At 25.0% G+C, this 14,708-nt stretch overlaps 1 protein-coding gene across 3 annotated transcripts in view; it reads left to right on the forward strand.

Annotated features, from left to right (window-relative positions):
• Positions 1-534: 534 nt before the first annotated feature.
• LOC135931500 (liprin-alpha-2-like) overlaps positions 535-14,708 on the forward strand; it is a 100,108-nt gene continuing 85,934 nt past the window's right edge. For all 3 annotated transcript variants that reach the window (XM_065468661.1, XM_065468662.1, XM_065468664.1), the window contains exon 1: positions 535-841. In XM_065468661.1, the coding sequence (XP_065324733.1) occupies positions 605-841 (237 nt within the window). In that variant the 5' untranslated portion in view covers positions 535-604. The remainder of the gene's footprint in view (positions 842-14,708) is intronic.

A 14,708-nucleotide genomic window follows, 5' to 3' on the forward strand; every position in this document is an offset into this window, starting at 1 on the left:
TATTATACATCTCTTTAAAACTACATGTATTTGCTTTTATCTTTAATTTATTTATATATTCTGTATTCGTTTCCTTTTTCTTGTTCCGTTTTGAAAAAATAATATCTCTCTAGCATAAAATTAGTTTTCTTCGATTTTTAAAAGTTTAATTATATCATCATATGATATTGCATCTAATGTCTTCGGGTAAATACAAAATTAATTAATTTATAGAAACTGTAATCCAATATTTGCTAATAAAACGTTTTTTTGTCTTCTATTTTTGCGATTTTAAAAATGACTTCCATCTCGCACTCTATGTTAAATTACTCCATTTGAAACTGCACCAATGACATCTCTGACTATTATTTAACAGTTTATTATATTTTTGATTGCCTTAATTTGTACTTAAGTTTATATATCTATCGCATAATACAATATCATAATGATAGATGAACAATAATTCTTAGTCTAAAAAAATTCGAAATATAATTTAATTTTTTTAAAATTATTAGTCAAATCCGTCACTCATTATGTTTATAGTGGATGGAAGCTCTATGAAAAAAAATGACGGATTTAATAATTTTTTTAAAGAAGTCTTGAAATATTTAAATATTGTTTAAAAATGAAATGCATTATGCCTACTATTATAGAGGATAATATTAGTCAGAGGGGTTCGAATTTTTCTGGAGATGAGGCTAATTTTGAACAAATTATGGTTAATATACTTGATGAAAGAGATAAACTAATGGATTCATTACGCGAAAATCAAGAAATACTTTCAGAATTGCAATTAAAATACCATGAATTAGAAAAAGAAAAGGATTCCTTGACTAAGCAACTAGAAGCTGACGTTCCTCATGTAAAATTTCAATCTTGAATATTTATCTATCATATATAACTATGACTACTAATATAGGCTGATATTATTTTAAAAACTAAAATGATATTTTTTTCTGGTTTTTTTATAATTGTATATATAATTTATTTGGTTTTATAAATAATTCATAATAAATTAATGGAAGGAACTAAAAAATTATTTCTTATAATATTTAAATTTTTTTTTACTAATTATTATTATTTTATATGCAACAAGAAGAGGATTTTAAAATGTCTAATGGGCCACACACATGGATTTAACCAATTTTTAATAATTAACGAATATTTTGGCTAAAAATAAAATACTCAAGCTTATTTATTCTTGCCATAGATGGTAAAAGGGTGGACTTTTATTGGCAAAATTTTGAAGCTTAAATAATAATATTTTTTGTATGATTGGCTAAATAGAGCTGTTCAATAACACTAATTAATCCATAAGCATTGCAAATATTTTAAATAACATGATTTATTTTTGGAAAATAAAAAAAATAATACTCTTAATAATTTCTGAAAATTAATTGGTTTTATTAAATAAAAATATCGATAATTTTATGATATTAGCAAATATAGATGGAATCAATATAAATATTAGGATTGGATTAGTTTTGGTTAGACAAGAAAATATTGGATTGAATTAGTGAAAAATTTGTGGATCAGCACAGCCCTTCATATAACAAATTTGAACCTTCATATTATTTAAAAATAAGCTTATTTTGCAGACATATATTATTTAAAGTAGATAAATTTTTAATAGAATCTAATCAAATTTATATATAATCAAAAGTTATATACCTTTCTATATTATTGTTTAGGGTCATTCTACATCATATCTATCAGGTTTCTTGGATCTCGTTCAATTTGATAGAAATTTTGCATGATTATGTTGTGAAAATCTATGCAATTTAATTATTTAAGCTCTAACTAAATTAGTTCTAGTGGTATAGCTGGCCAAAGCTCAAAAATATAACTTCCTAATTTAGAAAACTGAACTAAAATATATGAATGAACAATTTGATATCCTTAAATTGCCTTTGAATCCCTTTCTTAAAAATAATTAAAATTTTTTAAAATAAATCTCAGATGTTTCGTTATTTCTATAATTAAAGGTTGATTTTTAATATCTTCCTGTGCTTATTATAAATACAAAATTATATAAAAAATATTAGGTTGGGAAAACCATTTTAAAGTTATTTATTTTTTAAAATTTTTTATCCATAAAAAAGTCATTATATGCTAAAACAAATTAAATTAATATTTTTAAAATAAATTATTTAAGAAACAGCACTTACTTAATTTGGAAATAGAATATCATTATTTAGTCATTTATTTTCATTTTTTGTTGTTTTTAAGGTTTCAGTAGATGTACCCATGTGAGTTTGCTCTTTCAAATATATTGCATAGGTCCTTATAGAAATAATTATCATGCAAAGTTATTCAATTTGAAAGAGATCCACAAAAATGCCCTTTTTTAATTGGTTTGTCTTGGAATGGCCTTACAAACTATAATTACCTTTCTATATTAATTTTTTAATATTTGGTAAGTTTTTAATATTTAAAATTTTGATAAGATTTAACCAAGGAAATTAAATATAATATTTTTATTAATTTAAATTTATATGTGATCAAAATTTATAAATCTAATTAATTTGCTAGAATTTTGGTAGTTTATCAATATATAAAATATTGATAAGATATAATTAATGATAGGCACAGCTACAAGATACTTAAAAAAAATTAATTTAGCTATATAGTTACAATTTTGTAGTTGACAGATATAGCTATAGCTATAATTATAATTTACTACAAACCTAGTCTTCCTATGAATATTAATCAAACCATTTTTAAATTAGCAATATTTTATTGACTAAAAAGTATATAGTACAATTGTTATCAATATTTAATATCTGCCCAAATTTGATTTAACCATTTTAATCCTACCTCTCTACCCACCTTTTTAAATTTTACAATTAAAAACTAAATCAATTTATATTAATAATTAAGTCAATGTTGATAATTAGATGAAAAAACAAAGATGTTTAGGATCAATTTTAGCAAATTTTTTCTTTTGTTTATTTACTAATTTCCAGATACTCTTAACAATAATTACTGCTACTGGTTAATTTCTTTATAAAATATTTCTAAAAATATATGGAAAAATATAGTGGCACTATAAATTAATATTTCAATGCAATCAAAGGAGCTTTTGTTATTAGTTGGAAAATTATGTCAATATAATAGTTAAAAGTAATAATATATGTAATAAAATTTTTTATTTAAAAATCATTTTTATACATCTAAAAAGATTACATTCCCTCAGTGTTGTTAGATAGCACCACTATTTAAAACTTGCAAGTGGGACTTCTTTTATTATATTTATAAATTGTTTAAAAAGTCATCTTAATTAATGTATTTGTTGAATACAATAAAAATAATATATATTAAAATTATCAAATGTTAGGCTACAAGTTGCTATTCAATTTTTTTATTCTTGTTATTTTTTATATCTAAATTATGAAACATGAACAATAGACAATATTATGTTAAACATACAAATGATATTGAAATGGAAGAACTAAAATTTCCATTTCCATCTTACAAGGAATAATTTTCTCTTCTAAAAGAGATGGAATGTTTAAGGATACCAGTTCTGAAATGGATGGAGATTTTTACAGAATAGAAATTTATCATTTTTTACAATGACATTTATACTGTTCCAGCTACAATAGCAATTTAGTGGTCATGGTAGATGCAGAGGGAATTTAATAAAATGGGCCATTCCATGTTTATCATTTGGAGTCTGAGATAGTAATTACAATATTTTATGAAACTGCCCTAGATTGGGTATTATTTTCTAATTGGTGTAATTGCTGAAAGGAAATAGATTTGGACACAAATATAGTATTTAATAAAATTATTGAATTAGGTGCACTTTTTTAGGTAGTAGATGTTGACATATTGCAATATTGATTAAGATGCATTGAAGTAAATTTTTATAGTTACAAACCGGGTTGATTAGTTTCTTTGGCTCTGATATTTTGTTGCTTCTTAAGCATCACTTGCGTATTTCCGTTTTTACTAAAAGAGTAAGTAAAGAAAAAATAATTATATGTATATTAAATAAGAATTAAATCTTAAATTTGCTTAAGTGAGAATATAAATTCATATTTTCTATCAGCAAATAATGCAAATGAATTTAAATTAAATTTTATTAGTGATAGAAATATTTAATTATAATTTTTGATTAAATTATTCTTCTAGGCAAAAGTTTTTATATTGAATAGAATAAATATGGGATGATAGTGTTTTATATTTTAGCCAATAACATGGTATGGACAGTTGCCAATGATACCCAATACTGATAGAAAAAAATAATAGTCATTTATTTATTGAAAAAATTAAAAATTAATTCAGAATAGTGATCTGCATTGGGTCTATATTTTCAAGCCCGGCCTGGCCCAAAATTTTTGAAAAAGTTTTACTGGCCTGGCCTGACTGAAATTATTTAAAATTTACTGGCCCAGCCTTTATTTAAATTATAGAAATTAATTTTTATAAAAACAAATAAGAATTTTTAATGATAACATGGTTTAAAAATATATATTAAAAATTATATGTAAAATATTAAATAACAATAAAAATATATTGTAAATTTTTTCTGGCATAGCTAAATTAGATATTTATAAATTTAATAATAAAATTTATATTGTTAAACTAATTAGATAGTTTTAAAATTTTAATTAATTTTTTTATAATTTTTAAATAAAAGAAAAATCATTTAATTTGGTAAATATAATGAGAAAGTGAAGGTGATAACTAATATGTTTGGGATTAAAAATTTTAAAACTAGAGTAGTTTCTAGATAGTCCAATCGCTTAAAAATTGATGCATCTACGATTAAGGCTTATAAAATAAATATTTTTACTCCCCTTATTGATACATTTTTATTTCAATTAAAGGAAAGATTTATTAGTCACAATTTTATTCTAAACAGCTTTTATTTTCTTTTTCCGGTTGAGTCTGAATTTGCGAGAGGATATTAAGAAAATCTCAGAGTTTTATTCTAATGAATTATCGGATCGTATGATAAATTACTTTGTGATGTCGAATTTTGGTATAAAAATTTGTACTCTTTGAGATCAAAAAATGTTTTGCAGGCCTTTTCCATGTGTAATTGCACTTTAGATTCCCTGCCTAATATCAAAACATTGCTCTTTATTTTAGAAACCTTATTCATCAGCACCTGCACTAATGAGGTCTTTTTCAACTTAAAAGGTTAAAAACCTATTTAAGAAATATCACCAATGAAAGCCGTTTAAATGGATTCGCAATATTAAATATTTATATGGAGATTATTCTAGATAAAAATTTGATTCTAGATGAATTAGTCAAATCTCAGAGAAAGACCTCTTTTTATAAATTCACATAAAATTGCTATATTAATAACATAAAATTTTTATATTCAAAACGTAAATTCTTAGTCATAATATTTATAATACTATTTTTAATAAAAATATTGCATTTGCAATAAGAATTAGTGATCTGCATCAAGCCTAATTTTTCAAGCCCGGCCCGAAATTATTTTAAAAAGGTTTTACCGGCCCGAACCCGAAATTTTTTTAAAAAAGTTTTGTCAACCTGGCCCGAATTTATTTAAATATAGAAATTCATTTTTATAATTACTCAAAATAAAAGATATATGTTATATGGCGTCTAGTTTCTATAATTATAATCAAATATTTTTATTTTACATGAAAAATTCAACATAAAATTAATAAATTTATATAAAAAAATTTCAAGGCCTGACCTGGTCAGAATTTTTAAAAAAAATATTAGACCCGATTCAGCCTGAACCCGATTTCTTTTTAAAAAATAGGCCTTTTGCAGATCTCTAATTCAGAATATAATATTTTTCATTTATTAAGAATTAATTTATGAAATAAATTATATTAAATTACAGCATCTTCTTAAGATAATTAATTGAGTATCGGTCACTGGTATCTGTTTAAATTGAAATTAGTGACCAATATCCACATGGCACAAGTATATGTATTAATAAATCTTTGATTTTAACTGACAAAAGAAACCATATTGGATAGATATTTGTTATAATGACCATGAGAATGGTTTAGTTATTATTTGTTAAGGAAATTTAATAAAATTTGTATGCTATTGTTTAGTAAATTTAAATTACTTCAGCATTATAAATCTATGCTCAGTAAAAAGAGTTACCTTGAAAGTAAAGGAAAATATATAAATATATAAAACATTTTAATCTTGTCGGAATTGAATTGCACTGAGATTGAATTACTGGATTGAGAAAAAGTTAATAAATTAAGTAATTATATTTATAAAAACAAATGATTAAGGAAATTAGCAACAATTCTCTTATAAAGAGGTTGACTATAAATTGAATTGCAATGACACTGCTATTGAATACTGGATTAAGAGAAAAGTTGAATAAATTAAATTAATATGCTTTTTTACACAATCAAATGATTAAGGAAATTAGTGGCAATGGCCTTGTAAAGAGGTTGAGAATTTAAGAGACTGAATAATGGTTTATTAAAAATAGGGCTGTGCCGATCCACATATTTTTCACCGATCTGATATTTTCCGATATTGCGTCAAAACCGATCCGATATTTATATTGATTTTTCACCACCCCTGAACTAAATGTAATTAAGAAATCAATATTTTTTATGCAAAAATCGAATTATGCATTTAATTTAATTTTTTTATTTCTACAATTAAGACTAATTTAAAAAAATATATATTTAATAATATATCCATTTTATATTGGTATGAATTATAAAATTGTAATATTTAATATAAAAAAAATTATAATATACTTCTACGATATGGACTACCTATATCCCTTGTCGCACTGAAGTTAGACATTTTGCAAGATTATCTTTGTCTTTTGTAAAATATTTCCATAATCAGATACTATATTTAAAAGAATTCTTTTATTTAAAGTATAAATAATAGATTTTGCGTTATTATTTAAAAAGATTTAAAATAAATAAAACGTTAGGTGTTCCTTTCTATGTTTATAAAAAAACTTTTATAATACTATAAATCTATTTTAAAAAAGAAATAAAATTTAGAAGGTGTTGTGATTTGTATTGCATTGTTTTAAAAAATTTTTTTTAGAAAATATTATAATAATGTAAAATAAATATACTTAACATAAAATAACAAAAAAAATGAAAAGTAAAAAGATCTGATCGGTTTTTTACAGGTATAGGTCCTATCCGATATTTTTGGGAAATGCTAAATATCGGTGCCGATCCAATCCGATATTTAATATCGGCACAGTCCTAATTAAAAATAATAGTAAATAATTTTTTTTATTTATAATTACTTATCTGCTGGGTTTTGGTTGGTACTAATAGAGAGATACACAATTTATTTTATTGCCTTATGTGAAAATGTGTTTAAAGGAAATATTATTTGCTTATGAATTAATGCTAAGTTTATCATAAATAATGTAATAAAATAGCTAGAAAGTGTTAAATACAAGTAACAATGTTTATTAATGGATTTTGTATTGTAGAAGACTTAAGGCTTAAAACGATATATTATATTATGTTTAATATTAAATTGATGTTTTGAAAAGTTATACAATGATTTTTATTTTAATATTAAATTGATGTTAATTTTGTATATATACTAAAATGATCATGATTACTTTTACCTTTTGTTTTTTTGATCTTAGTCGAAAATAAAATCATCATTCTTCCTTAATTATTCAATACAATCGCACGCAATTTATTCTATTCTTTTATCCTATATTCTATTTCATTATGGTGGAGGATAGGAATGATGTAAAGATCAAGGTGTTATTGAAGACATTGGATCTAAAATTTCTTGCGGAGAATATTGTAGATGAAGCTACAAAAAAATATAAACTATTCGAAACATTGGACAAAGAGATGGCTATGAGTATCATGGATAACATTGATAATTTATCATATCAACAAATGAAAGATTTGATACAAAAGAAAGTTGAAAAGAACAAAATTACACGTATTTTTGAATTGTTCAATGCTAAGCCTGACAGACTTGAATAAGGTTGTGGTTCTGGGCTCAATACGAAATTAATAGCTATTCAGTTTATTATTAATTGTCGAAATGAAAATCTAAAAACAAGATTGATTGAAGAAAACACAACAGAGCTTAATATCATTGAGGACATTGTTGTCAAATGTCAATCTATGTAAATAAATAATAATAAAATCTTTGTAGAAAAAGATTCACGGAGAAGAAATGATGGTGCAGATTGCAAGGTTGTTCGTCGTGGAAAAATAACAAGCAGGTTTTTAAAACAAACAACAACAACTGCAAAAAACAAGAGATAATACAAACACCTTACAATCTTAGACCAAGAAATAAGATTAACTTTATTAATGATTTTATGATTGACATACAACTTAATCTAAATTTTTCTTCTATGATAGATACTGGTTCTCCAGTGACATCCTTACCCATCAAAGATTTTAAAAAGCTGGCCAATTATGAAGATGTTGAGTTGAAAAGTTGTTCGAGAAAATTATTCTCATATGAAGGATCACCGATCACAGTCATCGGTCAAGTAAGTAATTGTAAGGTTAAATATTTTAATACGATTAAATATTTAGATTTTTATGTTTTGGAAGGGGAAGGATAACCTTTATGTGGTCAAGACTGGATCAAAGAATTTGACATAATTAAATTCAACTCTGATAGTACCACTATTAATAAGCTAGATGTAGGTGATAGGATAAATTTTTTAACTTTTGACAATCCTTGCAATAATAATGATAAATTTTATAAAGATAAAATCGTTATTCAGTCGATATTTACTTAAGAAGAGTGTGTTAAAGTGAGTTTTGATATTAATAGATTAATTTAAAGTTTTAATTGTATTTTTAATAGCAAAATTGGCAAAGTTAAAAATTTACAAATAGATATTTTATTAAAAGATGATTTTAAACCAAGATTTTTGAAGGCTTGGAGAGTGCCATTTGAATTAGAAGAAGAATTAGAGGTTACATTAGAGCAATGACGTCAACAGGGTATAATAACCCCTGTGAGATTTTCTCAATGGGACACTCCTTTGGTATGGGTTAAAAAGAAAGATAATGCGTTGAGAGTTTGTGCTGATTTTAGAGTAACCGTAAATCCACAATTAGAAAGATTTGAATATCCCCTTCCAAGGATAAGTGACATAATTGCTAAAGTAGGAATTGGAAAAATATTCTCGAAAATAGATTTTTCCTCGGCATACTTGCAAATTCCTGTTTCTAAAGAAACTTCCAAATTTTTGACCGTTTCAACCCACAAGGGTCTTTTTCAATTTATCAGGTTACCTTTTGGTCTAACAGTATCAACTGCTAATTTTCAAAAGACCATGGACGAAATTTTATCTGAAATTAACGGCGTTATTTATCATTTAGATGATTTGCTAATTTTTGTTAAGGATAAAGAAGATCATTTTAACAAATTAAGAAAAGTGTTTATAAGAATGTTGGAATATGGTTTGATTGGAAATATTAAAAAAAGTGAATTTAGCAAAGATAGTATTAAATATTTAGGTTACTTAATAAGTAACAAAGGGATACAGTCAATCAAAGAAAAGATTTATCCGATAAGTACCATGACTGCCTAATAATAAGGATGAATTACATTCTTGGCTGGGTCTTATGAATTACCATTCGAGATTTATAAGAGGTTTATCGAAATTAGCAATTAATATATATGAATTGCTTAAAAAGGGTAAAAATTTTCACTAGGGTGTTAATGAAAAAGCTAGTTTTTACGAGATTAGAGAAAGATTGTGTAATGCACCAGTTCTTGCGCATTATGATAGAAATAAGAATTTGTTTATTTCAACTGATGCTTCAAATAAAGGCATGGGTGCAGTCTTATTTCATGTAGAAGAAGATGGTCATGAAAGACCAATTGAATTTATGTCCAAAACTTGGGCTGATACTGAAAAAGATTATTCTATTATTGAGAAAGAAGGATTATCTATTGTTTTAGCTGTTAAAAAATGGAGGGAATATGTAGTGGGAAGAAAAGTTAAGATTTTTACGGATCATAAACCTCTTGTTAATTTGTTTGGATCAAATCCAGTCTTGACCACATATAGAAAGAGGGGTTGGTGAATTAGTTGCGGAGTTTGCAGCTCGACTTAAAAAATTGGCTCAAGAATGTAAATTTGAATCTGACCTAGATGGGAGATTGAGGGATCAGATGTTGGCTGGAATCAAAATTGGTGCATTGGAGAAAGATATTCGCACTAGATTTCCAGATGGAATAAATGACTTGGGAGAAAGGGTGAGTTTTCAACAGGTTTTAAATATGGCTTTGGCAATGGAAAGGGCTGAGGATGAAGTGACAGAGGATGAAGTGACAAATATGATGGTAAAAAAAGTCAATAAACCTAAGGAGCAGATTGAGAATAATCAAGAAAATTTTTCTAATCAAAAGTACTCATATAATAATAATAACAATAGAAAAAGAGGCACGAGCACTTTTGTTTGGTATTGAAAAATTTCATACATTCATTTTTGGTCGAAAATTTTTATTACGAACAGATCACAAACCCTTGGAAAAATTATTTGGTGATAAACGGGAACTACTAAAAATATCCAATAGTCGATTAACGCGCTGGGCTTGGAAAATGTCCGCATATGATTTTGATATTGAATATGTTCCTGGAAAAGAAAATAAAGTAGCTGATGCATTATCTAGACTGCCAATAGATGGCATAGAATCAAATAATGAAAAAAAAACGCGTTAAAAATTAGAGCTATAAATTTGCACGATATAAATATTAGTCAAGTTGAACTCCAAAAGGAAACAAGGAATGATAGCTTGTTTAAAAAAGTAGTTAAAAACATTGAGCATGGATGGGTGGATTTTGATGCGAAAAAAAATACAGAGTTAGTTTGTTTTTATAATCGTAGAGAGGAATTGTCAGTAGATCATGATGTTATTGGTTAAACCTTTTTTTTATAAGGGTTCTTTTCTCCTTCAAAATATTATAATTTCGGTTATTACGGTTCAGATATTTATAACGGTTTATAATGGTTTAACGGTTTGTTACGGTTCACTCCGAGTCCCTGTAAAAAAATGAATTATATTGGAAAGAAATTGTCCCAAAATTTGTCAGACATTTTTTTTACTGGTCAAAGAAATTATATATATATAGCTTGGCACAACTTTCTAGACCCAAACTCAGCTAGAAATATTTTAAAATTTTTGGGCCCTACAGCCCTATCCGACCTTACTTAGACACTAATCGGTCATGTTTTACATTTTTTATCTAATTTTTAAAAGAATAATACCCATAAATGTAATATAATCCTTCTAACAAATTTACAAATTATGTATTGTGTTATTGTTCCAAGGTTAAAATGACAATTATTTACACTTATAAAATGATTGTTTAGAAAAATATCAATTTTAAAAATGTTTTATGTATAGACTTTTATTTATTTATATATAAAAAAAATTCCTAAAATTAAGCAAACCCATTTTCATTGTCATTTTTAATTTTTTTCAGATGAATCAAATAATTTATTTTCTCTTATTTCGATGAGATGGAAAGATTGATTTGCTTTATTTCATTCTGTGGAAATTATTGGAATCTTTAGGAAATAGAATATAAATTAATATAGGTTAAAAATTTTGCACCTGTCTTTTTAAAAATATTTTGCTTACCCATTATCATTAATAGAATCTTACACTTAAAAAAATAAGGAGAGAAGGCATAGTTTATATCTAATGAAAGAGAAACGAAAAGCTAATAAAAAACGGAGCTAATTGTAGCTGTCTAGTAAAATTGTAATGATAATGCTAACTGACTAAGGTATATTTTGTCTGCCAAGATAATATATTAAATTTTTATTTGGGAGGCTTGATATATTTTTGCAGATCCGATACTCGCGAGAGCGGGCGGTATTAATATCGACCGATGCTTTCAATTTTAAACGATACAGTTTTTCATTTTTATTTCCTATCTTTTTAATTTTAATTTCATAAATTAATTATAAATGATAAATAAAAAAATGTTTGTTTTTTTCCAATAAATACTTCATATATAAAAATAAAATATATTCACCAAAAAAGTGATATCACTGCGCCTTTAAGATAAAACATTTTATTGATAACATATAATTTTCTCTAGGCTTTTTCATAAATTTTTTTATTTGATGACTGTTGGTTTCTTTCTTGCTTAGCCTATGGTTTATAAATTGTATACCAATATTTTTTGTCATCGTATACATTTTAACAACAAAAAAATAGAAAATTGGCATTCCAAGGATGATATTTGATGCTATAAGTTACTGCCTAACTTATTAATTCATCCATCAGTTTTGCCAATAAGATAAAAGTAACCGAATTTTAAGCAAAATATAAACTATGATATCACAATGCATGAAGTTAACAAAACTTTTGGAGGCATTAACTTCACTTTTTTCAAATTGATGTGTATTTAGTAGTGATGTTAAAAGTTACTTTTGAAACATAACTAGTTACAGTTACTAGTTACATTGGCAAAAACATAACTAGTTACAGTTACTAGTTACATTTTTACAAAAGTAACTAGTTATTAGTTACAGTTATTTTCAAAAGTAATTAGTTACTTACTTTATACATCATTCATATGCGCATTATTTATTTATTGAATGCATTTATTTAATATAAAAAAAATTAGGATAAACAAAGTATAATCAGTTATTTAAAATAATATACAATTTATATATAAAAAAATATCGCAAAATTGAATATTTACATCGAATATAAAAATATATATTTGCATTGAAAAAAAAACATTTATTTTTCATAAAAATTAGAATCTAATAAATGTTTATTTGCTTTTAACAACAAATTAATTTCAAAGTTATTATCTAGGAGACGTGCTCGTTTATCTCCAAAAATGAGCTCACCTAGACTGAACAAGCGCTCTACGAGAGCACTTGATGTTAGAACAACATTATATTTAATAAAGAGTAATTTTAACTTTGGAAAATCGTTATATAAAGAAAAAGTGTTGTTATTAGATTTGATAAAGTTTTCTATAAGTTCATTATCCAGAATATTTTGGCGCTTTAGGTCAAAAAATCCAACTACATCAAGTGATGTTGGTTTTGAGCATGATTCATTCGTCTGGGATTCACTTTGAGGTATTAAGGTAAATTTGAACGGGAAATTATAACAATCAGACATTTTCACAAAATTTTAAATTAATAAATTTAATTTAAAAAATAAATTTAATTTAAAATTAATTTATCACAACATATTAAAAATAAAATTAATTATTTGAATATATCTTTAAAAGTAACTAGTTACTTTTGGCAGTTATATTTCAAAAATTATAACTAGTTACAGTTATTAGTTTCAATTTTAAAAATATAACTAGTTACAGTTATTAGTTTCAATTTTAAAATATAACTAGTTACAGTTATTTTTTAGCCAAAATGTAACTAGTTTAACATCACTAGTATTTAGTACATTTTAATACTTCAACTTATGCCTAAAACGAATTATTCGATTCGATTCTTATTTTACGAATACGAATAACAATTCGAATCGAATACTAATAAGGAAAATATATTATTGGTTGAATAATTTTTTATCCATTATTCGATCGTATTCGTATAATTTGATTTTTTTATATTATTCAAAATTCTTTATATTCGACATTATTCTTAAATATTCAAACTATTCGTAAATATTAAAACTTATTCTTAAATATTTAAAATTATTATTTACAGAGTTGTTAACGTTCTTTTTTAAAAGTAGCTAGCTCCCGCTCTTACCCTCAAAAATAACTCGCTCCTGCTACTAAATTTTTAAAAGTAGCTTGCTTCCGCTCCAATTAATGGAGTGCCACTCATAGCTGCTCCTTTGATTTTCATTTTTTTAGAAAGTACAAAAACAAAATCATATTTTTTTTATCAAAAAAGTTTTATTTATATTAATGATATATCAAAATATTTATTAGCTTTTAAAAGTAATAAATTTATTTGAATCTAACAAGCATCCATTCCTCTCCACTAAAACCTAAACGCTCAAAGTACTAGAGGGAAACGAAATTTATCAAAAATATTAATTTTGATATCATTATTTAAAAAATATTTTTCCAATATGTTATTTTCCTGATGATCAATTTCAATCTTTCAAATCATTGCAGGGTTCCCGTTACTAGTAGCTATTTTTGCATCAGGAATTTGTTTTATTAAAAAATTAATTATATTTTAGTTCCATACTTTGTGCATTTTTTATCCATTTCCAATTTATTTTGAATGGAGGATGGATAATAGCCGCAATGATATTTTCATCATTTTCATCAATATAAACATTTGAAAATCTGCAATAAAGTTATTTAAATAAATAATTTAATTTTTACTTCGATTTATTCTTCTATGATGTCTGGATCCATAATATCAAAAACTGTTTTTATCATATATCTATAAAATGAATATTAATATGACTTACAAGATTTTCCAAGAAATTTTCAATATAAAAAGAAAGACAAACCTGATGTTTAATATTTTTACTGATTAGATGAAAAACTAATATAAAACTCGGCTCAACATTTAATAATGCATAAATGTGGAACGGCGCTCCTCCACTCCAGCCCTAAAAGTAACTAGCTCGTGCTCCTAATTTTTAAAAGGAGAGGTGCTCCAGGAGCGGCGCTCCTTAACACTGAATTTGTAAGTATTTATCATGTTCCTTAAGGAGCATTTTATTTTTTAAACTTTATTTCTACATTTATAAATCACTTTTAAAATTTTAATCTTCTAATTTTCCCAGAGTTTGAAAAAATATTTTGAGCAAAAATATTTGAAGAT

This window comes from Gordionus sp. m RMFG-2023, chromosome 1, assembly GCF_954871325.1.
Source record: "Gordionus sp. m RMFG-2023 chromosome 1, tfGorSpeb1-WG-v2, whole genome shotgun sequence".
Classification (NCBI taxonomy): domain Eukaryota; kingdom Metazoa; phylum Nematomorpha; class Gordioida; order Chordodea; family Parachordodidae; genus Gordionus; species Gordionus sp. m RMFG-2023.